This window comes from Lemur catta, chromosome 5 (assembly GCF_020740605.2).
Source record: "Lemur catta isolate mLemCat1 chromosome 5, mLemCat1.pri, whole genome shotgun sequence".
Classification (NCBI taxonomy): Eukaryota; Metazoa; Chordata; class Mammalia; order Primates; family Lemuridae; genus Lemur; species Lemur catta.
The window spans coordinates 27,585,657-27,611,570 of record NC_059132.1 but is presented as its reverse complement, the minus strand read 5'-3'; the positions used below and the strand labels follow the sequence as shown (position 1 = coordinate 27,611,570).

At 49.3% G+C, this 25,914-nt stretch overlaps 1 protein-coding gene across 1 annotated transcript in view; it reads left to right on the top strand.

Moving 5' to 3' along the window:
* The first annotated feature begins 309 nt into the window (after positions 1 to 309).
* GALNT10 (polypeptide N-acetylgalactosaminyltransferase 10) overlaps positions 310 to 25,914 on the top strand; it is a 181,689-nt gene continuing 156,084 nt past the window's right edge. Inside the window, exon 1 of the mRNA XM_045551311.1 lies at positions 310 to 605. Within this exon, the coding sequence (XP_045407267.1) occupies positions 447 to 605 (159 nt within the window). The 5' untranslated portion in view covers positions 310 to 446. The remainder of the gene's footprint in view (positions 606 to 25,914) is intronic.

Here is a 25,914-nt window from a genome sequence, read left to right as displayed (position 1 = left end):
GCCAACTCCGGGACTTTCGCAAAGCTCCCGAGGGCGGGGGCGCCGCCGAGGAGCGGGACGCACCATCGCGGCCCGAGAGGGGGACGCGATCCGCCTCGGTAGCCTGTCGCGACCGGGCTGACCGGGAAGCACCCCGGCAAGGCCGAGGCGGGCGGCACGCGGGCTCGGCCGGCGACCCCGGGGGGGGACCGCGCGGGGCGCGCGGCTCCGCGGGGCCCGGGGGCGGCGCGGCGGCGGCGGCGATCCCCCCCGGTGGCGGCGGCGCCGTGGCGGCGCCCGGCTCCCCGGCCGGCGGGCGGCGGAAGTGCCGCGGAGTTGGAGCGGGGTCGGCGCCGCGGCCGCTTCTGCTCGCCGAGCTGCTGCCGCCGCCGGGCGGGCGGGCGGACGCGCGGAGCGGGGGGCGGCGCGGCGGGGCCGGCGGGGCGCGGCGGGGCTGACCGGCCCCGATGAGGCGGAAGGAGAAGCGGCTCCTGCAGGCTGTGGCGCTGGTGCTGGCGGCCCTGGTCCTGCTGCCCAACGTGGGGCTCTGGGCGCTGTACCGCGAGCGGCAGCCCGACGGCACCCCCGGGGGACCGGGGGCGGCGGTGGCTCCGGCGGCAGGACAGGTGAGTCCCTCGGTGGCCTTGGGGTTGGGGACACTCCCTCCCCGAATCCACCGCTAACCTGCGGCTCCTTCCTCCACCTTGTCCTGTCTGCCTCCTCAGAGTCAGCGCCGGAGGCTCTCCTGCTCTTCCCATTTTTTGGATGGGAAAATTGAGGAAAATTGAGAGAAAATTGAGTTCTGTCAGGACGTGTCCAGGGTCCCACGCCACTCAGACACAGAGCTGAAACTAGAACCCAGGACGTAATTTCTCACCGTACCTCACCATCCTCCTTCCTGTCCCCATCTGGTGTTCCCTGACCTCTTCCAGCATCTGTCTCTTTTGGAGGTTCCTGTCTGCATACCTATAGCCTAGGACGACTCCTGCCAATAGGAATGGAGGTGCCGGTCCTTCTATTTGGTGACCAGATCTTCTCTGCTTCTCCTCCCCCGACCCCCACCTGCTGATCCCGGTGTTCCCTACTCAGGTCAGCCCCTGTCCTGTTTTCCCAACTGCCCAGTGAGACTCCTGGGCCTCCCTCCTCCCCTCTCCACATTTGTTCAACCTTTTTGTCCCCAGCTTATTCCTCTCCCAGATCCTGTGGATTCCTTGGAGGATGCAAAGATCATGATCCCATGGCAGCTTCCAATTTCTTGGGGTGGGGGAGGGAGTGAGCTCCCGGTCCTTGAGGGATCTGCTGCCCTTGACCTTCTGGGAGTCCAGAGATGGAGACTCTGGTGGAGGGACTCCCACAATGTCCCAGAGGCTACTGGTGCCCAGTGCCCTGAGGACTGAACACCGGATGCCCTCCCTGTCTCTTCTGAACTTGCCAGTCTGATTATTTGTTGTATTTATTGCAGCCAAAACTGGGATCTTAATTCTTCCTGCCTCCTCTGAAGTTACCGGTGCACGTGTGTGCGCATTTAGACTAGCAGCTCCCTGATGGCAGAAGCTCTTGTCACATCACTCCTGCCCTCCCAGTAGGTGCCAGTGGGTGTATGCATGCCTGAACTGTTTCATACAGTGGGACATTTCAGGTTTTCTTTCTTTTCCCTGGTGCCATGGGAAGGGGATAATTTGTGCCTCAGGGTCAGACTTGACTGATTGTTGGCTGGCCTCGAGGGAAGAGGCTGAATATTTTGACGGTTGATGGTTTCCCTTTTTCTTTCCAGTATCAGGCTGCTGTCTAGGCAGTCTGGCATCTTGAGCACAGAAGGCTCTTTGCTACAGAGCTGACCAATTTGAGCTCAGCCTGTCATTCTGGTAATGTTTCAAACCATCCCAGAGGGTCTGGTTGATCTTTCTGGTAGAGCTTACTGTTTAGAAACTAAGGGCCCCGACTCCTTTCCTAAACCTCTGGTTCAAACCCTGACAGCCAAACCCTCTGTCCCTTAAATACTGTATCTGTAGGGATTTTTCCTTCATGAAATCTCTCTCCTCTGTTTCTACCCTATACCACCATCAGGGCTGGGAGTCCAGGGTTCTATTCTCAGCTCTACTCTGCTGTGTGTGTCCTTCGTCACCCCTCATCTCCTTCCCTGGTCCTTACTTTGCATCTGTAAAATGTGATTATTGGTCCATCTCCAACATTCTGTGATACTGTCAATGAATCGATGAGGAATACAGTGGTCAATTCTTTTTTCTTTCTTGAGGCAGGAGTCCCTCGTAGCATCCCCAGTGGTGGAGGTCCCATACTGGACACAGCCCCAAGTCAAGGGGGAATGTCCTACCCAAGTGCAAACTCTCCTTTGGAATAGCTGTAGCCAGTTCTAAAATAGCTCTCGACATTCTGCCTCTGCCTGGAGAAAGCCCTCGTATTTCATTTGCCGTAGATGCCAGAGACATCCTGATTTTCATTTTCTATAGACCCAGATGTGTAGAGAGAAGGTCAAGGTTAACTGCCAGTTTGGCCTGAGCTTTCAAAGTAAATTACTCACTTGTACAAGAGGGTATTGATGGAGTAAGGCAGCCTTTTGGGCATAGAGAGAGGAAAGCAACAGCTGGGTGCTGCTCAGGGCCCCTAACTGAAACGGACAGACAGGCTCCTCTGGGAGGGTCTAGTTCTTGTTCATTTCTTTTTCTGTGGAATAGCATGATGAGGAGGTGATAGATGCGGTGACGGGGTTTGGTGGTGGTAGGGGGGCATGCCACCTGATTATCCTCGCTTTAAAGAAAATCTCTTTGCTTCCTGGGAGCAGCAGAATGGAGCTGTTTCCCCAACGATAAGCTCTTCTAGGTGCTACAGGATTCAGCATTCATCTGCTGCCTTTCAGGAACACCCTGCCAAATTTCCACACAGCCCCTTTTTGTTTCACTCTCCGGCAGATGCAGAGCACTGGGCTTGGCCCTCAGTCCCTTGTTTGAATGTCAGCTGGCCTTGAGGAAAGAGGCCGGTTTCTCAGAGCAATGGTGTTCCATCCCTCATCCCAGTGCACTGGGACATGCACGTCGCACATCGGGCTGCAGAGCTTTTTCGACAGGACTGACCAGTTCTGAGCTGAGCCTATCACTCTTGTAATTGTTGAGAGTCATCCCACAGCACCTTGTTGATCTCTCTGGTAGAAATAACTGCAGAGGCTCTGGAGGGAAAGAAGTCTGGCAGGACTTTATCCAGATGAAAAATGTGTTCCTTATGGGTTTCAGAGAAGTTTCCTTGAGGGTGACATATCTACGGTTTGAACAATACTCTAAATCCTTGGTTTCTCCACTGGATTGAAGAGTAAAGAGTTTCAAATTAAGAGTGTTTATTGTCTGCTAGAACATAAGCCTACATAACCACCATGCCAGCTCATCCTGGGTATACCTCTGCAGCTGGGTAGGGCCACTGATTTATATAGGACACATAATGCTTCTAGGATTTCAGTACTCAACGGGTTAGACAGTTGGCTTCTTGGAAAGCTGCTAAACCAAACAAGATAAGCCAGTCTTGAAGCCATCTTCCTTTTAATTTGGGGGTCCCTGTCAGTCCAGCCCAATCTGTTTAACATCTTAGTTTAGTTTAATTGTGTAGTCTGGGCTGGCTGTGGTGGCTCACGCCTGTAATCCTAGCACTCTGGGAGGCCAAGGCGGGAGGGTTGCTTGAGCTCAGGAGTTCGAGACCAGCCTGAGCAAGAGCGAGACTCCATCTCTATTAACAAATAAATAAATAATCATAAAATAATTCTGTAGTCTGTTCATATTCCAGGCTTGGGAATGTGTTATTAAAAACCCATATTAGGCCAGGCTTGGTGGCCCACACCTGTAATCCCAGCACTTTGATAGGCTGAGGGGAGGTGGGGGTCACTTGAGCCCAGGAGTTTGAGGCTGCAGTTAAGACCTTGTGTCTCCAAAAACAAAGAAATAAACAAACAAACAAACAAAAACCCAGGTTAGGAAACTTGTTGGAGCCCCTCGTCATTGCTGAGCCATAGTCTCTCATAATCTCTTGTGAGGATGACTTTATTGGATTACAGTATACATGGACTAGAAATTGATGGGATAATGGAATACCAGTGACTTTAATTTTCAAGTGTCAGGGATTTTTCTCATTGCGTCAGAGCTGAACTTTATTCTTAGAACATCCAGACATCAATAGATTTTTTTTTTCCCCTTTTTTAAGTCTTCATGGCAGCAGAGCCTTGCCTATCAGAAAGTTAAGTATGTAGAAATGTAGTCTTGGAATGATCTCTTTAGTTTTCTACAGAGGGTCCGGTTAGATTGCTAATCACTTCTCTGTCTGCATACCCAGGTGAAAGCTGATGCCGTTAGGGAAGGGTTGTTGATTTGCCAGAGCAAATCTGGCTCCCTGCATTGTTCCTCTCATTCTGGGCTTGGTGTCTGCCAAGGAGCCCAGCTGAGGAAGGCTTAGGAACAGAGGCCTGGCTTCTAGTCTTTTCTGCTGCCCTAAACTCACTGTGTGACCTCAGGAAAGTGACATAACCTCTCTGGGCCTTGGAGTCCTCATGTGTGCAGCAGGCTTAGATTCAGCAGCAAAAAGGAAAGGCACCTGTGTATTATAATGGTGCTTCTCCTCCACTGGCCAGGGCAGACATTGCTAATCAGTCTTTTTTCACCAATCCCAGATTTGGCCTCAGACTGTTTCTCAACGCTGCTACTCAAGTGGAGTTAATGACATGTTGAAACTGATTTGCAATGCAGGGAATAGATACTTGGTTAGAATTTTTCCAACTCTAACATCCTGGGGTTCTGTGAGTTTGCTTGGAAGCACATGTTGGAAAGGTCTGGATAGTGGGAGTGTATTTAAACAGGACTCCGTTTCTAACTTGTAATGAGGCTACAACTTAAGGATATTTCATATTTGAATGCCTTTTCTCAGGCTGTAGTCTAAGGATGTTCAGCCTTTAATCTGTTGGCTCCCGTGACATGATAACAGATAATAGAATCAGGAATGAAAAAGCAAAGGCCCATTTAAAAGATAACAATCTAGCTTGCTAATTGTACCTTGTCCATGCTCAGCTCTTACACAGAGATGGCATCAGGATCTCACTGTATAAAAAACCCCCCGAGGCAAACGTGGCAGCTAGAAGTATGTCTTATGGCGGCTAAATGCTCCTGATGGTGTTTGCAGCGGGTGGTGTGTTTTGCATTTATCGGATCCTCTGCATCCCATGTCTGTGTCAGAGCTGGTCAGGGAAGCCTTGAATAAGAGTCTTGCATCTCCAGAGAACCACTGTCCTCATGCTCAGTGGCATGGGGAAAGGAAGTAGCCTGTACTGTCTGAGTTCCTGGGGCCAAAAAGTGCATTGTGGCCTCCCCTTCCAGAAGTGTCTTGAGGTGGGAACCACATCCTGTTCTAGCACTTAGCACGAGGTTTGGCATATGGAAGACAGTCAGGAAGTGTTTGCTGAATGATTGAAATGTGTCAGAGCAGGCAGAGGGCTTCAGAAGCCATCTAGTCCAACCCTCTCATTCTGTAGGTATGGAAACGGAGGCCCAGAAGTGGGCAGATGAGTTAAGCAAGTTCTCACAGGCAGGAATGCAGACCAGAGTCCAATTCTCCAAGTTCTTGCTCTATTTTACCATGAAGACTTTTTCCTTCCATATACTAATGTTTGATCCTTCTCCGCCATTATTTCCCTCCTAAGTCAAGATTATCACCCCAAGTTTCAGAGGCCAGTACTTCATGAGACCAATTATCTGCTGGAAACTACCTGGCCTTTTTGTAGATCCAGTTTTATAGATTTTCTTCCCAACTTTATATAATCTTAAAGCAACTAGAATGGATTAAACTTTAAGGGACACGGCTAGGGAGTAGAGGAATGAAAAGGATGTGTAGCACCTGGCGCCTTTACCGCTATCCATGACAGACAGAGCTCACCTGAGCCTAAGAACCACCCCAGATTCTCTGTCAGTTGCAAGGAACAGAATGAATTAAGCCACCTGGACTGAAATGGGTAAGGGAATATATTCGCTCCTCTGAATGCAGTTGGCTTCAGTTATGGTATGACCCGGAGGCTTGAGGTATTGTCAGGGCTCAGGCTCCTTTTCTCCGGGCTTTATTGGTCCTGACTTTCTCTGTGCAATGGCTTTGTCCTAAACTGAGTCCCCACAGTAACAAAAAATGGTAGCAGCTCTTTCAGACCTCATCTCCACACCTAGATACTAGAGGAGAGGTCTGTCTCCTCTGGTGGTTTCTGTAGAAGAGAGAGGAAACATCTTTACCTGGAGCTCTAGCAAGATCTCCTTAGGTCTTATTGGTCCTGTTTGGATCTCGTGTCATCTCTGAACCATTCACGATTGCCGGGAAGATGAGCTATGCTGATTGACTTAACCTATCCTGGAGCTGGGGATGGGGTCGGACCACCCAGATTTAGGAAGAGCAGTTCCCCAAAGAAGAATCTGGGTGCTGCTGTGGGGAGGAAGAGAAAGATATCTAGAGAAGAAGCCAACGAATGTCTGCTCCAGAGTCCTGCAGACACAGGTCCCAGGCAGTCATCAGTCACTCCCTGGGGAGCAGACGTGGTCCTCAGGAGATAACCTTTTTGTCCCGCTGGCCTCATTGTTGAGCACTGACCCTGCAGTCTGGAGGTCCGTCTTCTCATCCCAGCTCTGCCGCCCGTTGGCTGAGATGATCGACTGTGTGGGCCTCAGTTTTTCGCTGGGGGAAGCTTGGGTGCTAATGCTTGCCAACACAGTGGCGGGATGGGATGAGCAGCAGTTGAGCTGTCTTAATTCAGTCTTGCGAGTTCTGCTGCCACCTTCCTATCCCCTCGCAGATGTTCCGAGAGCCGACCCCCGGCCCCATATACGCTAAAAGTCAATTCATTGCAAATTTCCCTTAAGCTGAAAAAGAACTGTCTTTTCAGCTTCAACTTTTTTTTCTGCCTGGCCCTCTTAGCTGGAGGAGGCGGAGTGTTCATACTTTGGAAGCGAGAGGAAGCTAAACAATTCCACTTGCTGTGGTGGGTGGGTGTGTATTTATGCGTGTGTAGCTTTCTCTCCATGTGTCTCTCTTCTCTCCCTCTTATCTTTGGATGGTTCCTGTTTGCTGCCCTCTGCTGAGTGTAGATAGGAGAGGAAAAGAGAAAAAATCAGGCCCAGTTTCTCCTCTTGCTTTTGGTTTTGAGAGAATTCTGACCTTCAAATGCTGAATTCTCTTCGGCTCTCTCAGGTGATAAAAGCCACAGCATAGAATAATACTAACAAGTGGAATGATAATGTGGATGATAATGAGGATGTTGATGTTAATAATAATAATAACAGTTCCTGTGTATTTAGCACTTACTCTGCTAGGCCCTTTACCTGTGCATCTTGTTAAATGCAGTTGTAAACAGGCAGGAGGGAAGGAGGGAGGTGCAGGTGCATGCCCAGGGGTGCACGGGCTGCAGTGGCCGGGCTGGTATTTGAGCCTGTAAGTCTCTGACCCAGAGCAGAGTCCTTAACCACTGTACTTCCTCCTTATCTGAGCAGGAAAAAGGACCCCTTTCACCCCTGTCCCTCAAGCCCCTCCTACGAGGCTGATACGGGAGCCCAGATGTTTAAGCAGAGGGGAGAGACCATTACCCTAAGACTGAACCTCTTCAGTAGCCAAGGAGGAGTTCATGAGGTCACATGGCAGTGGTGTGACGTTGAAGAGGAACCTCTGCCCCACTCCCTTCCTGAGGCCCCTTGGCAAAGCAACTCCCAATTCTCCCTAGTTTGAGACATTGCCGGGCAGTATGAGCTCTAGCTTCGGAGCTATACGCTGCCTGATTCAAAACCCTTGGCTTGGGCAAGTCGCTTGACCTCTGTGCCTGGAATCCTTGGTCTGTAAAAGGGAATAACATGAACTATGTTAGGGGCTTCTTTTGAGGGTTGAATGAGGCACTGTGGGCAAAACCCTGAGCACAGTGCTCGGTGCAGAACAAGTGCTCAGTAAATGTAGTTACGCTGCTGCCTTGGGGAAGTACCTGGCTTGTAGTAGGGACTCGGTTCTTGGGGTCCCTGTGGCTGAGATAGGGAGATCTACATACATTGTTGTTTGGAAGGTGAGCAGTTGGAGGCTAAGTGTTCGGCCTTACAGCACAAGGTTCAGAAGCGGAGGGAGACACAGCCTCGTTTATTTTGCTAGGTGGGGAGGAGCTTGTGCATGCAGAGGCTGCTCTTTGTAACCCATGCCCTGACTCCTTAGAATCTGAAGCAATTGTTGGGGGAATCTTCCCACTTCCCACCTTGGGAGAGAACCTAGACCCTCTGTGTCCTTCTAGAGTCAGTTCATAGGCTGCTGCCTCCAGGAAGTATTCTTTGGTCACTCCAGCCCCTGAGGGTCACTTACCAGTCTTTGCTCCCCTAAGCCTCGATTTTTTCATCAGCCTACTTAGATCAGAGGCCCTTCCTTCCCCCTTGCTGCATTGCCCCTAAACCTGACTGAGCCCTGCCAGGGCAGTACTCCCAAAGCCCTTTACGTAAATCTATCGTGCAGGGTAGTAATTGTTTTTAATCTGTCCAGATTGTCTCCTTCATGAAGCCAGGGACTAACCTTTCTCTTGGTCATGGTTGTTTGCCCAGAATGTTTGCTGATTGACTGAGTGAGTGAGTGAGTGGACAGTATGGCCAGTAATCAGTAACTGCTGGCCGAGTGCAGGAAGCTTAGCCTTAGCAATGGTTCTTAAATTTCAGGATGCTTCAGGATCCCTGGGGAGCCTGTTATGGATGGCGACTCCAAGGCCCATGCCCAAGGAGCCTGCCTGGGCTGGTCCAGGTCGGGCCAAGGATCATATAACCCACAAATCCTATTGGGGGTTCAATGGGGAACACGCTTCTCTCTGCCCACGTCCCAGGAGACAGACCTCTCTTTCTCCAGGGGCCCACTCTTCTTTCCCCAGGAGTGCTTCAGAATCTGCCTTTGAACCTCTATTCCTGGGGAGTGTGTTTATCTGCAGCTCCCCAAGTTGCCAGGCAGCACCCGCAGGGGACCTCTGTGGTGCCTGATAGTAGCGGCACCATATGAGATGCAAGTGGATCAGTCTCTGAGTCTGGGATCCGGGATGGATGGGGGACTTCAGACGGCTGGGAGGACTGGCCGGGTTCCTAGAGCTCTGTTTTCCTCTGACGCCCATAGTCTGCTGCCCTCCGGGATGGGAGCTGGGTGCTCTGCCTTCCTGCCGCGAGGGCAAGGGTGAGGGGCCGTAAGTGGGTAAGGAGCTGAACTCAGGGTGTCCTGGGAAGGGGTAGCGTTATGGAGACCTTCTCAACCTCTCCCTCATGCTGGAGAGAGCAGAGGAGAGAGCCTGGGATCGGGAACCAGCCTAACCTGATTCCCAGGCCCATCTCTGCCCCTTGCCAGCTCTGTGCCTGACCTCTGAGGCTTCAGGCTCCTTCTCTAGTGTCGTGGCGATGATAAAATGAAATTAAAGAGAAGAAGATTGAGGTGCAGAGAGGTTAAGTAACATATCCAGGGCCACACGGCTAGGAAGTGATGGAAACAGGATTCCAACCCACCTGGGATGCTTCCTTCTGCAGCCTCCGCCAGCCACCGACCGTGTGATCCGGGCCAGTCCGTGGGTCTGCCCCGTCTCCCAGGGACCGAGTGGGCTGCAGTGGGAGGTTATCGCCGAGGACCCCATGAGCCTGGTTCTCAGATTTGTTGTTGGCTCTGGAAAGCTCTTTCTTTAGCTGAATGCCCGGGCAGCGGTGCCAGGGCAGGGATTACAGCGGGTCCCACGTGCCGCCTGGATGCCGCCTCGGGCAGCCTCCCAAGAGCCCAGTTCACCACGGCTGTGTGTGTGTTGGGGGGGGTCTCCCCTGTGAGCCACAAATGGCAGCCTCCACCGAGAGGTGGGCTGCTGAGCAGAGGGGATGGGTGGGAGCTTCGGGAGGAAGGAGGTTTCTTCCAGGGAACAGGTTGGAAACATCTGGCAGGGCTGTGTGTGAAAATTACTTCCTGCTGCTAAAGCACATTGTATGTTCTCAGCTGAAACTGTTATTTTTTGCATGTTTCCTCCTGAGTATTGATCAGAGTCAGCCACTGACAGTTAAAATGCGTACGTGTATACGTGTCTATTTGTGAAATCACCTGTTTCTAAATTTGGCACCCAATGTTAGTGGAAAGTTCATGATTCTGTTCTTGGAGCACCAGGGGCTGTAGTATAGATTCCTGGTTATTTTATTGATAATAAACCTTAATGGCTGTTTCCTTCGGAGAGCTTCTTTTATTATTTATTTGACCTTTGTGTTGTGTGTGTGTGTATATTTTTTAAACCTTACGTGTATACTTTAACAGAGGTTGCAAACTGGTAGCCTATGGGCCAGTTATAGCCCAGAGACGTTTTTTGTGTCCCTCACACAGAGCTGGCCCATATTTGGTTGGGTGTCTTTATTTTTAAATGTTAATAAGTTGCCAATACCTAAATATTAGAACATTTAACATTAAAAAAAATTGTTATTTGTAGTGTTTTGGGAAAAATCTAAAAGTCTGGCAGTTGGGTCCAGGTTCCAGAATCATAAACATTTGCTGGATCTGGGTAGCAGCGGTCCCTGCGTCACTGCATGGTCTCAAACTCGGGGACTTCTCCCTTTCACGTAACTGGCCTGGCCTCGAGAGACATTGGAGTCTGGGAGCTGCAAGCTCCCATGGTCTTTTCCTTGTTTGTTCTCTTTCTCTCACAGCGGAGCCAGGGCAGGGCGTATGGTCCCCACTTTACAGATGAGAAAACTGAGGTCCAAAGGGCATCAGTGACATGGCTAGTCACAGAGCTGGTAAGGTGAGGCCAATCCTTCCAACTCTAAGACTAAAGTACTTTTCAGGGAAAAAAAAAGATGATTACTGGGAAATGTGAATATATAAACCTTGGGCTCTTGAACAGACTCACATTTATATTCAAATGATTCCTGTTCTATCTCAGCCCAAGAAACCATTTACCTTGCTTCTCTCAGCCTCTAGGCATCTGAAGTTGGGGTTTGCCCTGTCTGATAAAGTTTGTTCCCGCCGTGTCAGGGGCTGCCGTAGGTGTGTTAGAAATGGTATAGGTACGGAGTCCACTTTGTTTTCTGCCTCGTGCTTCCTGGCATGTCAGGAAACCCTGGTTGTGCATTCCTGTTATTGGGAGAGTGTTAGGATCCCACGGAATGAGAGTGAAGACAGCTTTCCCAGCAGAAATGGCACATGCTACATTCCCTGCTCTGAGGGGACCTCAAAGGCATCCAGGGTGTTTCTGGAAAAGAGAGAACCTGAGTGAGAGCAGTTTGGGCCTCGCCAGGCTGTTTAGCTGAGCACAGCCACCCCTGTCTCTGAGTACAGCGCTCTTTGCCCGGGCAGGGATGGCTGCAGCTCTGCCTGCCATTATAGAACCTTCCCTTGGAGGCTGCAGGTGGCTCCTGGCATGGCAGTGGGGCACGGGGCGTGGGCACAGCTCAGCGTGGGGGCCAGTCCTGGACTGAGAGTTACCTTGGTCTTTGAGTCCTAGCTCTGCAGCAGTAACAATGACGATCATTCATTTATGGAGCTCTTATTGCATGCCACACACTGTGCCCATCTCATTTCATCAGTGCTGTAACCCCAGGAGGTGAGTGACTGTTGTCATTTTACAGATGGGAAAACTGAGGCTCAGGAATCTTCAGTCACTTCCCAGCCCTGTGCAAGAGACAAATGGTAGGACTCAAACTCAGATTTCTGACTCCCAGACTTGTGCCTCTAGCTACCGTGTTTTACTAACTCTGGTGGGCAAGTCATTTAACTTCATGGCCTTCATTTCCTCACCTGTAAAGTGGGAATTATACCTTCCTGGCACATGAGCAGAGTACAGGTAAGAGGGATGGATCAGTTTCCCAACCTCTGACTCTTCCTGCCACCCCGCCCTTGGGGCAATTGTCAGCCACTGTGGTCTGGTATGAGGCTGTCTTTCCTGCTGGGGTGGGACCCCTCTGCTCACGGAGGTGGGGTCTCCCAGCAGAGTCAGCCCCAGGGCCTAGGGTTCGCCTCCCCGCCCCTCCTCCCCCTTCCCCTGCCTGGATCTGCTGCTCCTCACTCTCCCCTGGCAGCAGGAGAGGCAGCTGAGGGCTCCTGCTGCCCAAGTCCTGCCAGGGAACAATGGGGCATGTTAAGAAGGCTGCCAAGTGCCAAGCTGGAGGTATTAAAGGGACATTTGATTAGTTTTAACTCTAATTGTCAGGCTGTTGCTCTCTTTTTTTCTCGGTAGCAGTTAAAGGGAAAAAAAGCCCTGGTGCGGATTTCCTCCGTCTCTGGCTTGTGTGGGCTCTCTTTGGTTTTGGGCATGTGTGCCTCTTTCACCTCTCTCCTCAACGCTTTCCTCTCTCTGTGCCTGTTCTCTGTGTTTCCTGCCTCTACCCCCCCCCCCCCCCGTTGTCTCTGTGCCGTGTGTCTCTCTCTGAGCAAATATGATGAGATGTGAGACTAAAGAAGCCGTAAGCCTCCCACCATGGAATCCACGATTTCAAGGGATTGTATTTTTCATTTCGTCCAGTATCCCTCAACCTCATCCCTGCCGAGTGTATAGCTGTCTTTTGCTTGAATACCCCCAGTGATGAGGGACTCACTCCCTTTAGCTCAGCAGAGTCCTAGCTAATCTGCTGCGGCTCAGGGTGACTTAGAGGATTTTTTGAGTGCTCTCTCCCCATCTTTTCAGGCTCCTATAAAATCTTTCCTTTCCTGGAAAGCCTTCCCTGATCTTTCCAGTTAGAATTAATCTCTGTCTTTTGGAAATGCTTATAGAACTTAATTTGTACAACTTTAGTGGCATGAATGTCTTGTGCTGTGTTTGCCCTTTCCCTGGGCAGAAGGAAGCAAGATAGAAGGAGTCTTCCCAGCCGGACAGCCCCTTGGGTGTGGCTCCAGCTGGAGAGAAGGAATCCCAGAGAACTGTCGTGTGAGCCCAGGCCTCCTCCAGTCTCCACATGTTCCATCCCCAGCCTTAGCCAGTGTGTTTCCTGTGCTCTTTTAGTCCAGAGAATATTTTAGGCTTTGTTGAACTGCACCGTCTCTGCCACAACTACTCAGCTCTACCGTGTGAAAGTGGTCATAGACACCACGTAAAGGAATGAGCGTGCTGTGTTCCAATAAAACTTTATTTGCAAAAGCAGGCAGCAGGCTGGATTTGGCAGGCTGTGGTTTGCCAACCTCTGTTCTAGTCTTCTCCTTGTGGGGGAGCCCTGGGCTTGAGGAGGGAGCCTGAGCTCTCAGGTAGGCACCGCCTTGAGTTGCTGTATGACCCAGGTGGGTCACCGATCCGGCAGGGCCTCAGCCCCCTCGTGTGCAAGTGGTGTTGACTGGGGACAGGAGTTCTAAGGATCCTTCCAGCTTTTGACACTCAGCGGGGGCCTGGGTTCTCCACTGGGTCTGGCCCATCCGCTGGGTCTGACTCTACCTCTGAAAGTCTGAAATGGATTCCAGATCTACCCATTTCCTTCCACCTTCCCACGAGCCTGTCGTGTCTCACCTGGATTCCTGCATAGCCTCCTGGCCCTTCTCCCTACCTCCACCCTAAACTCCCAGTCCATTCCTTACGCACAGCCAGAGTGCACATGTACACATCCCTTCGCTAGAACTCTTGAGCAGCTTTCCACGGCTGCACTGAAAATATCGTAGAAGCTCCTGCTTTGTCGGGCCCCTGCTTCCTCCTCCAAACTCACTTTGTTCCCCTTTCCCTCCCAGTCCTCACACTCCGGCCACGTCGGCCTTCTCACACAGCAAGCACGTTCCTACCTCAGGACCTTTGCACATGGTCCTGCCTGGAATGCTCTTCCCAAAGATTGTTGCCTGACTGGTTCCTCCTCATCTTTTAGGTCTCAGCACCCATGTCACCTCCTCAGAGAGGCCTTCCTTGAACCTGCCATCGGAAGTACCTCTTCCCTCCTCACTCGGCCACTTGTCCAACTGTGAATTATCCACATAGCAACTTAGCACTGTCAGACATCACCTTGCTTATTTAGTAATATTTACTCATTTATTTCCCAGCTCCAGTAGATACCATGAGGGGAGGGACTTTGTCTGTGTCTTATTTACTACTGTGTCCATGGTGCTCGTTCATGGTAGGTGCTCAATGAGTATTTGTTGAATGAATGAATGAATGAATGAATGCCTGTGTTCCTAAGTACCGTTCCAGGCAGGACTCTGAATGTTCCATGTTACTTCTTGCCACCCCCCTGTGTTTCAGTGAGACACCATTCTGTTCTCGGCATTGGGAGAAATCGTGCACTTTCACCGTGAGGAGGCTGTGTTCTCATGGTATGGGAAAAAACAGACTTCCTTCTCGCCTGTGGAGATCAGAGGGCCTCAAAAGTCTTAGCTCCCTAGAGCAGCAGCCAAAGGACTGCTGGCCAGAGCTTTAAGGGGAAACTGTCTCACTGTGTCTCTCAGATCTTCCCATCAGATGCAGTCCCTGTCCTCAGTCCACATGGCTTCATTGGTGGTGTCTCTGGATGAGGCTCCATTTGCTTCTCTCCCTCCAGACAGTCTTTAGAGGATGAATTACGTGGCTTCTCCGAGATTCTGTTTTCTCCTTGGTTACTGGGAGTTTGGACCCCTGCATACTTCTTGTCTGGGGAGGGGTTTGCTGGAGGTGGGGTTTGGAGTCCCTGCAGTCCAGAGGGAGTCTCTGAAGGAAAAGGGCTGCTGGCTAATGCCTGGTCTTTCCCGAGGAGCACAGCTCCCAGGAAGTGGGTCTGATGAGTTGAATTATGTTCTTGAAAAGATAGGTTCAAGTCCTAACCCCCAGTACCTCAGCACGTGACCTTGTTTGGCAATAGGATTGTTACAGATGGAATTGGTTAAGATGAGGTCATGCTAGAGTAGGATGGGCCCTTAATCCTATAGGACTGACAGGTGTCTTTCTGAGAAGAGAAGGGACATGGAGAGGGGAGATGGCAGTGTGAGGACAGAGACAGAGATTGGAATTTTGCTGCCACAAACCAAGGAACTGCTGGGGCTACCAGAAGCTGGAAGAGGAAGCATCCTCCCCTAGAGGCTTTGGTGGCAGGATAGTCCTGCCAACGCCTTGATTTCTAATTTCAAGCCTCCAGAACTGTGAGACAATAAATTTGTGTTGTTTTAAGGCACCCAGTTTGTGGTGCTTTATTATGGTAGCCCTAGGAAACTAATACATGGAACCTTTCCCACTTTCTCATCAGATTGTTTTTCGTGTGTGCATGAGTGTGTGTGTGTGTGTGTGTGTGTGTGTGTTGTGTTTGTGGGGAGGTGGATAAAACATCTTCTCAAAGGCAGGGATAATTGTCTTAATCTCTTCCAGCTACTCCATTCCTTTTCAATTCATGGAAAAGATCCTCTCTTTCTATGGAGGATTAACATATTACGCTGCATGTATGTATTCTTTAGCTAAAACCACTTTCCTTATTAAGAGATCAACCTCTTTTTTTTTTTTTTTAACTCAGCTATTAGCCTTGACTACTAGAGAATAAACACTTGGTGCATACTGCCTTTTACTTAACTATATTATCTCTGTTTTTGTTCTGAGTTCAACAATTTATTTTTGTTCTGGGTCCCAACTAAATTGATTTGGGAAATTACTATGTGATAGGTACAAAAAACATCTGCTGTGTTCAGAGAGCTCCTCGTCTGAAAAGGGACATAGGCAAGTTCACGGTGATGTAGCACACAAGGCAGAACATAATTCGTACTGCGGGAGGCCATCAGCCAGGTGTCGTGGGGGTGCCAAGAGCACGAGACCATGCTGATGGAGGTCAGGAAGGACTTCTGAAAGGCGGTGATTTTTAAGGTGGTCCCGAGGAAGGTTAAGACTTTAGCAAAGTGTACGTAGCAGGATTGGGGCCTCTAGGTGGCGGAAAGTGGGGAAGCTGTTCCAGGAACAGTGAGTAAGCCTGAGTCACTGAAACTTCAGACGTCTGTTGGAGAGCAGCTAGAGATGTTGGTAAGGGCTGGATCCCCGGGGCTCTGATCGCCAGGCTAGGGAGCCATGGCTAGTTCTTGAGCAGAGGCTGACTTGATCGGCAGTGAAGAAAGGTGACGAGGGCAATGCTGGAGCCACTGGAGGCAGGGAGACCGGTTTGAAGGCTATTAGGATGGGGAGAGAATGAATCCATTCATTTGTCCTCTGAGCCCCGCTGTGGGTCAGACGCTGTGCTAGGTTGTGAGGCCACCTAGATGTGGAACATGCAGCCTCTGAGCTTAAGACACCCAACTACTGTTGCAGGCTGTTTTTGCCTGGCACAGTGTTAAGCACTTTGCATACCTTATCATTTTTAATCCTCACAGCAACCCAATAGCACACACACTGTAATTATCCCCATTTCATAGGTGAGGGTGCCAAGCATCAGGGAGATGAAATGTTGCACCCAAGGTCACACAGCTGGTCACCGATGGAGCTGTGATTGGCTTGCAGAGTCCTGAGCCTTCACCGCTAAATACCCTTGGCTCCGCACACCAAACAGGTCACAACAGAACACAGGGGGACCTCTCTCTGGTAGCTGTAGGTACAGGGCTCTATGTGAGCACATAGGAGGGCGAGGGAACCCAGATGGGCAGGGGGGCGTGGAGCAGGAAAGGCTTCCTGAAGGAGGGAATCCTGACCTAAGTCTTTCAAAGGGAGTGGGCTGGGATAGGCAGGCAGGGAAATGGCTGGGGTTGGGGTGGGCATGAAGGGATTCCAGGCGGAGGGGACAGCACAGTCAGAAGTCCCAAGTGGGGAAAACAGCATGGGGTATGCGGGTCTCCCACATTCAGTGTTCCTGGCCCCTAAAAAGTAAAGCCAGGAGTGGGGCTGGGAGAGGCTGAAATGCAGGGGGGCCAGGTCCCTGAGCTGGATTCCATCCTCCAGTTCCCGGGGTTCATGAAGGGTGTTGGGCAGAGCAGTCATGTGACCAGATTCGCTTTCTCATGGGTCCCGGAGTTCCCAACATTGAAAGAGATCCAGGAGGTCCTTTTGTCAGCCACTGTCAGGTGTTTGCACCCGGGCCAGGCCCAGAGAGGCCAGGGCACTGGAGCACAGGCCCTGACCCGGGAGGCTCAGCCTGCTGTTTGGCTGGCATTTAGGTCTGTGGCTCTGCTTCATTCAACATGTCATTTATCCAGCAGTTTTTGACTGGATACTGAATGTGCCCCAGGCTGGCTTTCTGCTAAGCACTTAACATTCCAAGAGGAAAGGACAAGGTCTCTGCCCTTGAGGACCAGCTGGACCACTAGACGGATGATTCCAGGGCAGTGGGATGTACACAGCTGCAGTCGGTGGAGTGAGCACAGGCCTGAGAGCGCAGTAAAAGACACACACACACCCCTCTTCCCCAATCCCCAGGCTCATGAGGCCATGGTTTGCCTGAGTTTGAATCCTAGCTCTGCCCTTTACTAGCTGTGTGACTTTGGAAAAATTTCCCCCTCATTTCCTCCATTTTAAAATGGGCCTGATAATAGGCCAGGTGTGGTGGCTCATGCCTGTAATCCTAGCACTCTGGGAGGCTGAGGCAGGAGATTGCTTGAGCCCAGGAGTTCGAGGTTGCATTGAGCTATGATCATGCCATGGCACTCCGGCCAGGGTTACAGAAACTCTGTCTCAAAAAAAAAAAAAAAAAAAAAAAAAAGGGCCTGATAATAGTACCTCCTTCATGAGATAGTTATCAGGATTAAATGAGTTCACATGGAATAGTGCCTGGCATTTAATGAGTGGTACATAGGTGCCCTTATTACAATAAGGAATCTCTTAGCCCAAATCCTCTGTATTAGGCATAATTTAGGATTCAGAATTATATTAGTCAAGGTTCATTCAGGAGAGAGAAACCACACAGTAATTGGAAGCCGGGAAGTTTAATGTAAAGAATTATTAACTATAACAGGACATTGGAGTAATCAAGGATTGGCTAGCAAGAAGTAAAAAGAGCTCTGAAGAATACAGAAATAGCAGATACAGGAGCAGCTGCACCCCCAGGGCTGAGATAGAGCATCCAAGCAAGAGGCCCCCAGGCTGAGAACCTGACTTCTTGGGGAGGGCACAGTTATGTTTGCTGAATGGCAGAGAAGTCACTGTGGTGTCACACTGGCAAATCTTGCGAGAAATCCTCCTGCTAGGGTGCTGGGGAAAGAAATGCATGGTGAGGTGTCTTGCAGAAGGCATTCCACCATAACCCCCCCAAGGGAATGGGTGCTGGGGAAGCTGGCTGGCCCCGGATGCTGCTGGTTGCTGCCTGCTGCAGGAGCCAGGCAAGGAGAGGTGACCTGCTGCAGGAGCTGGACACGGATGCTGCAGGGGCCTAGTGCCAGAGGAGCCACCCGTGCTGCCTGCCTGCTGAACACACCAGAACCAGGATGAAATGAACCTTCCCTCCTGCAGTGTGTCTCCAGCATCTTCTCCTGACTGCTGTTGAGATCATGTTAGCCAGCAAGAGAAATGTGTTTTAGGGCTCAGAACCATTTTTGCACAGCATGCAACAAGGGTGGGTTTGGAGCTGAGAGGCAATACATTGATAACTGGCTGTCTTAGTTTGGGCTGCTGTAACAGAATACCATAGACTGGGTGGCTGAAACAACAAACATTTATTTCTTACCATCCTGGAGGCTGGAAGTCCAAGATCAGGGTACCAGAAGTCAGGTTCTTGGTGAGGACCCTCTTTCTGGTATATGAATGGCTGCTTTCTTGCTTCGTCCTCATGTGGCAGAGAGAACGAGCAAACTCTCCTGTCTCTGCTTATAAGGGCACTAATCCCATTCATGAGGGGTCCACCCTCATGATCTAATTACCCCCCAAAGGCCCCATGTCCTAATACCATCACATGGGGGATTAGGATTCCAACATATGAATTTGGGGGGCACGTAAGCAGTCAGTCTGTAACACAGGTACAAGAGTCTTTCTGATGTAGGAATGTTAACACCATGCATATACTGTATTATGTAATCGCCCGAGTCGGGTCTCTAGTAGCTCCTCATCATCAAACACATTTTTTCCTGTGGCAAAAATGTATTCACACTAAGTGGGAAAATAAAGAGTATAAATAGACTCCTGTCTATTCAGGTCAGCTTTGTCACTAAATGAGTTATAAAAAAAAAAAAAAGTTATTAAAAAAAACTGTTTGGATTTTGGAATTGAGGCTAAGGGATGGTTGACCTGTATTATTTTCATTACCTTTCTCCATGCAGCAGTCAGAGTGATCTTTTGGAAATGTAAATTATGCTGGTTCTGGGATAAAGACTTCACTCCACTCCCGGCCCCCTCCCCACACTGTCCTCCCCCACCTGTGCCCTCCAGTCACACTGACCTTGGAAAAAGCCACATGTCCTCCCACAGTAGAACCTTGGCCCACATCCCTCTCACTGCATGGAGTGATCTTCCAGTTACCCCACCACATGTACAAGCACACACATGTGTGCAGACAGAGTTGGCCGGCAAACCCTTCTCCCTTCAGATCTCCACTCAAGTGTCCCCACTCCAGGAGAGCCTTCTGACCCCCTTCCACCCTGGTCCTCACCCCTCTCAGGCCTTTTTCTTTAAGGCATATGTCTTAGTTTGCGATTACACAAATTTGTAATTAGTGTGATTATTTTGTTAACGTGTCTCCCTATTAAACTATAAGTACCATGACGGCAGTGGCTGTGCCCCCAGCCCTGCCCACCGCCCCACCCCCACCCCCCATTCTATCCCCAGTGCTCTACGCAGTGCCTGGCACATGCATGATATTTTTGATGAGGGAAAAAAGGATTGGATCCTGAACCAGAAAACAAAATTAGCCGTAATGCACATTATTGGAACAATTGGCAAAATTTGGATATGGACCATAGATTAGATAATAGTATTGTATCAGTGTTAAATTTCCTGGTTTTGATGTCCTTACTGTAAGGCTGGTGGCGGGCACCCCTCCCCTCCCTAATGGAAAAAGAAGAAGCCCATGACAAGGACAATGCCTGCAAGGCCCAGCTAAGTTAAAGGACGACCACACCTGGATGGTTACCCTGATAAGAGTCTCGGTTCCTGGAGTCCACACATACCACTGGCCCCTCCTATTTCTCAATACCCGCCCTAAAACTGCAAGGGACAATTCCTTGTTCTCCCCACCATAAATCTTCCTGCCAAAGAAACCCCTGCGCCCATCCCTAAAAACAGATATAAACCCACCCAGACTTCTGGGCGATGCGACTTCCCGGGTCTCTCTCTCTTGGGGCCCGTGAACCTCACCTGGGAGCGCCCCAGTAAAGCCTGGTTGCTTACCCCTTTCAACTCTGCTCGTCTTTCTTTCTCTGGCGCCGGCCTATCCAAAAAACCTTACATTTGGTGCCGAAACTCGAGAGGGTGCTTTAGCTTTCGACTGTACCACCCCTCCTGTGGACTCCGGTCTTAAAACCTTACACTTACTCTTAACAAATATGCACTAAAGAATTTAGGCATAGAGAGTTATCATGTCTTCTACTTTCTCTCAAGTGGTTTAGAAAAACATTTGAGATTATAGGTAGATGGGAGAGAGAGAATGATAAAACAAATGTGGGTAGTGATAACAACCAACGTGGATGAGGGACAGATGGAGTTCTTTGTACTAGTCTTGCATCTTTTCTGTAGGTTTGAAATTATTTCACAATAAAAAGTTTTAAAAAATGAATAGAAATGAATGAACAAAAGGGGAAGGAAATGCTAGGAGGAGGAGGAGAAGGAGGAGGAGGAGAACCAACCTCCCACCCCCCCACACACACAAAATGCAAGGACCAGAGGGCAGAAAAGGGCTTGGTCCCTTTGGGGAAGTGGAGGACTGCATGTCTGGAGGGCAGCCCTGGGGCTGGAGCTTTCCTATGGCATCTCCCTGGGGAGGGAGTGGAGTGTTGAGCGGTTCAGCCAGACGTAGCGTGAGTGTCTTCGTCTACACCTTCCCTTCTTTTTCCCTGTGGTTTTTGAGCCGAAAGCGTGAAGCCAGCTCACATCGGGTCTACTATCTGATTTCTCTTTTAGCTTAGTAATAGGGAAGCATTCGTCCAAGTATGTGGATTACTCCTTCTGCTATAAAACTATGACTTTCCTATTGTCTACTTGCTGTTAAACTCAGTTTCCCGTTTTACTTATATATTGCTGCATAACAAATTAGTTTCTATGGGTCAGGAACTTGGGCTTACCTGGGTGGTGCTAGCTCAAGGTCTCTTGTGATGTTGTAGCAAGATGTTGGCAGCCCCGCAGGCATCTAAAGTGTCCGTCTGGGTTGGATAATCTGCTTCTAAGATAGCTCATTCCCATGGCTATTGGCAGGAGGCCTCAGCTCCTCAACACATGGACCTCTCCATGAGGAAGCTTGAGTGTCCTTGTAGCATGGTAGCTGCTTCCCCAGACAGTGGCCAAGCTGGGTTTTAGGAAGCTGAACTCAAGTTGGCATCTTTCTTTGGAAGTGCTTTCCCTGTGGAGGAGCAAGGAGCACTGGCCTAGATATAAGTCAAGATATAAGTCAGGACCTAAGTCTGTGCTGTATGTTCTTGAACCAATTAAGAAAACTTCCTGGGTCCCAAGGGCCTGTTTTGCAGGAAGGGTTTGGCAACTCCTGCCCTCCAGAGTTCTCCATCAGGAAGAGGATGGAGAGGTTGTGTATGGAAACCGTCCAATTCTAGTGCAGGGTTTTGGGACTCTTCATTCCTTTCCAACCATTTGAGAAATGTGGCTTCTTCGAGAAGTTGGAATACTGAAAGGCTGTTTGATGGGAATAACTCCTCCCTAGTCGTTTCCTCCCACACTTTCTTTGCAAAAACATTTTTGGGAAAAAAATCATTTTCGATCTGAATTCTGAAGATCAAAACAGCCTCCAAACACAATCAAGAACCAGGTGGTTCTCCTTTTGAAAATTCAAACCCAATAACCAATCTGGAGGACTTATCTTTTAGAAGTAATCTTTTTTCCTTCTTTAATGAATTGGCATTTGCCTTCTATGCCAGTTCATTATGGAATTCAGCCGAATGTTTCATTGACTGTGATCTCAGAAGCAGTGAGCATTCACCACTGGTGGGAATGACAGAGCCTATTTTGGGGAAAAAAAAAAAAAAATCCAAAAACCTCCTCCCTTTCATTTCCTCACATTAAACTAAAATGCTTTCTTTTTTAAACTTAAAAAGGGAACTAATTTTTTCTCTTCAAAATTGGTTCAGATATGCATGAACCATTTTTTAAAAATTATTGCACATCTCAGTGTATTCATTACGCACCGAGGTTATGAGTAAGTCTGGCCTGAATCATCCTGTGGCACAAAGCGATGGGAGGGGAGTCAGCTACCTGTGCAGGAGGCTCATTCTCCGTTCCTCTCCCCTCCATTTTCTCCTTATTAAACTGTACTTTCCAGAAGACAAAAAGGGGAGAAGATGAGAGAAGAGGAGGAGGAGGAGGAGAAATGTCAGAGGGAAACCTGGAGCTATCAGGGATTTCTACTCTCCAGCTGTCTGACCTCGGAGCAATTACTTAAACTCAAAGTCCCTGCCTCACCTCTAAAATGGGGATAATGACAGTAATAGCGGCGGTGCAGGGCTGTGGCAACGATTACCCGAGAAAACACGTGTGGGAAAAATGCTTTGTAAATTCCACTGTACTGTTGTTGGTCCTGAGATATGATTGTGTATGTGTCTATCTTGTATGCTTTTAAAAATTAATTTTAAAAGGATTGCTTTTATTTTTAGAAACAGAGTTTGAGTTGGAAGGGAACCTTAGGAATCATTCAGTACAACCTCTCACCCCGAGGAGGAATCCTCTCTGCAGTTGCCTTCAAAGGTATCATCTAGGTATCGGCTTGAATAGCTCCAGGGATGTGGAGGTCACCACCTCTGCTTTTTCTTCTTTTGTCCTAATCATCCCAGACTTTTACTTCTTCGAGATGTAAGACATAGCAGTGATTTTCCTTCTCCCGAAGATAGATAGCAAAAGAATACCATCATCGTTAAAAATGAATAAACGTGCCACAGCACGCATTGTGCGGATCTGCCGTCTGCACACATCACCGCTGCAGGTATGTCAGTTAGCCGGTCACCAAAGTGTCTGAATTGCTTGTTTGGGGGATCTGGTCTTCTCTATACCAGAAGCTACTTAGTTATTACGGCCAAGGCTCGAGCCCTGGGGCAGGAGGAGGACTTGGCAGGGCACTCCTAGCTTTGTGCATCTGAACACTTTTATCTTTTCCAGCTGGTGGTTTTTCTAGCTTTAGGTGTATAAGGATTTATCTGAGAAGGTACAGTCTGTGGCAGTAATTGTTACCGTCTCTTCTTCCCTCCTCTCTTCCTCCTCTGAAACGGGGGAGAATTGCCTATTTGCTTCCGACCTGCTTCTGCCCCTGGGGTTTTCACTGCTTTCTGTTCAAGATGTCGTGGTGATCTCAGACATCCTCCCAGCCAGCACTTTATAAACTGTCTCGGTCATGTGGGCACTTCAATGTTTATAACATTTTGTAAACATTTTCCAAGTTCCGTTAACTCTTTTTAAAGCTGTAATAATAAGAATAGTGTATTTTTTTAAAAAACACTCATGTGTTATATACCATATTTTTTACGTCAAAGGTCACCAGCTTATTCTTTCAGCATCTGTTTCATTGAAGATAATCCTGAGATTGTAGAGCAGGCTGTTTAAAAAAAAACATGCATCTACTTATTCGTCAGATGCATCCATTAAATCAGAAAGATCTTCTCAGCATCGGGCAACCAACGCCAAACAGAGGAACTGTACTTTGAGGCAAATGTGAGGTGCAAGCTGTTGCCTCCAGTTCCTGAGTTCAAATTATCTGTGTTGATCAAAATAACCTCATTGTCCACATTGGTTAGCTTTATAGTAAATGGATGTTATTAATTTGAAAATTAAAAATTCGTGATAATAAATCGCATTTCTGGGTCTTACCCGATAAAAGACCCCACTCACTGAAAACCTACCAGTTTTCAGAAAACATGGAACTGGCATCCTTCAGTAGCTTGGGACTTATTTCCAGTCCATCGTTGCTTACTCATTAAGTTATGTCCCAGGTATCCTGTGTGATACGATGATATTTGCACAAGGAGGCCTGCCTGCTGGCAACAACAGTGATACTTTCATCTTCACATCTCAGCAATTGCTTTTTTTTTTTTTAACCAGTAGAACCCAACTACAACATGGCATCAGTAATTGCTTTTTGCTTGTGAGTAGACCATGGCAGATTTTTTCCTTCTAGGTTGTATCGACCCATGAGAGAAAAAATTCTCTGCTCCTGTCCTCTAGAGAGAGAATTTCTTCCCTCTGCCCAACCCCAGGTGGTCACGCTTTAATTATAAGACCATTACCTTTTACCTCCTGTTCAATTTGTTTCCTGAGTACTCAGAGGCTTGTTGGGCAATTTGCCCATAAAAATCACTCCGGCAGCTATCGAACGCCTAGCATGATAAATAGATCATCCCTCGGCTGCCCGGAGGCCGAGCACCCCCCCACTTCCTTCCTCCTCCTCTCCCTGGGTCTCTTCTCTGCCCTCTCGGACTGCTCTGACTCCACTCCCATCCCTGTCAGCCTCTGTGCACTGCAGTGGCTTCGGCCTAAAGCCTTGCTCTCCATCTGAGAGGTGCTAATGGAGCCCCAAGATGTGCATGCTCTGTGACCCCTGGCAGGTCGGCTTCTCTTGTGGAAAATGAAAATATCACGGTCCCCTTCCTGCCTCCCCAGGTTTGTTGTGAGGGGCAGCGAGGCAGTGAAGGGGGGTGTGGTGGGCACTCGAGTGCTGTGGGCTCTGCTGCCTCTTCTCTGCGGAGTTATTTGCTGGTCCGCTGCCCAGCCCTGTCTGCTGGTGTATTTGTCCCCTCCTTTCTCATCCCAAGAAAGCAGGTGGTGGCAGAGATGGAGAGGGTTCCAGCTTGCCTTCTTCACGGAAGTTCCCACGTCCACAGAGTCAGCTGCATCCCTCCTCTCTCTGTCACTGAAACAAATGTGGCGAGGGGCCTCGCCTGCACGGCACAGCCTTGCAAGCAGAGCAGCACAGGTTCCACAGTTGGAAAGGCTTGGGTTCGAATCTTGCCTCTGTCATTTGCAGTAGCTGTGTGGACCTTAAGAATGATGCTTAATCTTTTTGAGCCTCAGTTTTTCCACTTGTAAAATGGGGATAATAGTTCATAGACTTATGCTAAAGATGAATTGGGAGACCGTATAGACAGGGCTTGTGCCTTGCGCATCGTGAGAGCTCAAAAATAGCTGCTAATTTTTTGGTGACAGTGGTGTTTGGAGACTGTTTTCCTTTCTATAAGCAAACTGTACAGTTTAACTTACCTAATTTGACCTGGATAAAAATGTGAGGATGAGAGTAGAAGAAAGGGACGCAATCCATGTGATTTGTCCCCTCTGGTCCTCGGAACAGGATTATTCCCGCCTCCCCAGAGCAGCGAAGGACTCAGATGTGCAGTCTTGGCCTTGTCGGAGTGGGCATTTGCAGGCAGGGATGACATTTCCTAACAGGCCTGCGGCATCTCTGCCCTCTCCACCTCATGGGTTCCTCTCTCATTTCAAAAGCCCTCCCAGGACTTCAAGATGAAACACTTTCACACTGGGCAGATCGTTTTCATTGAATTCTCCAGTTCGCGGTCTCCAGTGCTGCGGAGAGACATTTTAATTAATTACAGTCCCCGTGGGCTGGGGGATCAATAGCAGTAAAAGCCGTGGAATGAATTCCTAGCCTCCGGCTTCTAGCTCTCTCCGTGACCCTGCACCAGTCGCTCCAGCCCCCTGGGCCTCGGTTTCCTCCTCTCTAGAATGGGAATGTTTGTTTCTCAGGAGTGTTGGGAGCCTTCAGAAAGGTACGGGGAGTCCCCAGTGGAAATCAGCCTTGGGGCGGGGGGCAAAAACCTACCTAATGGGTACAGTGAACACGACTTGGACGGGCACACCTGTAACCAGGACTCAAGCATTACAAAAGTGATCCATGTAACCCAAAACATTTGTACCCCCTTAATATTTTGAAATAAGAAAAAAATGGTATGGTGATCAAAGTA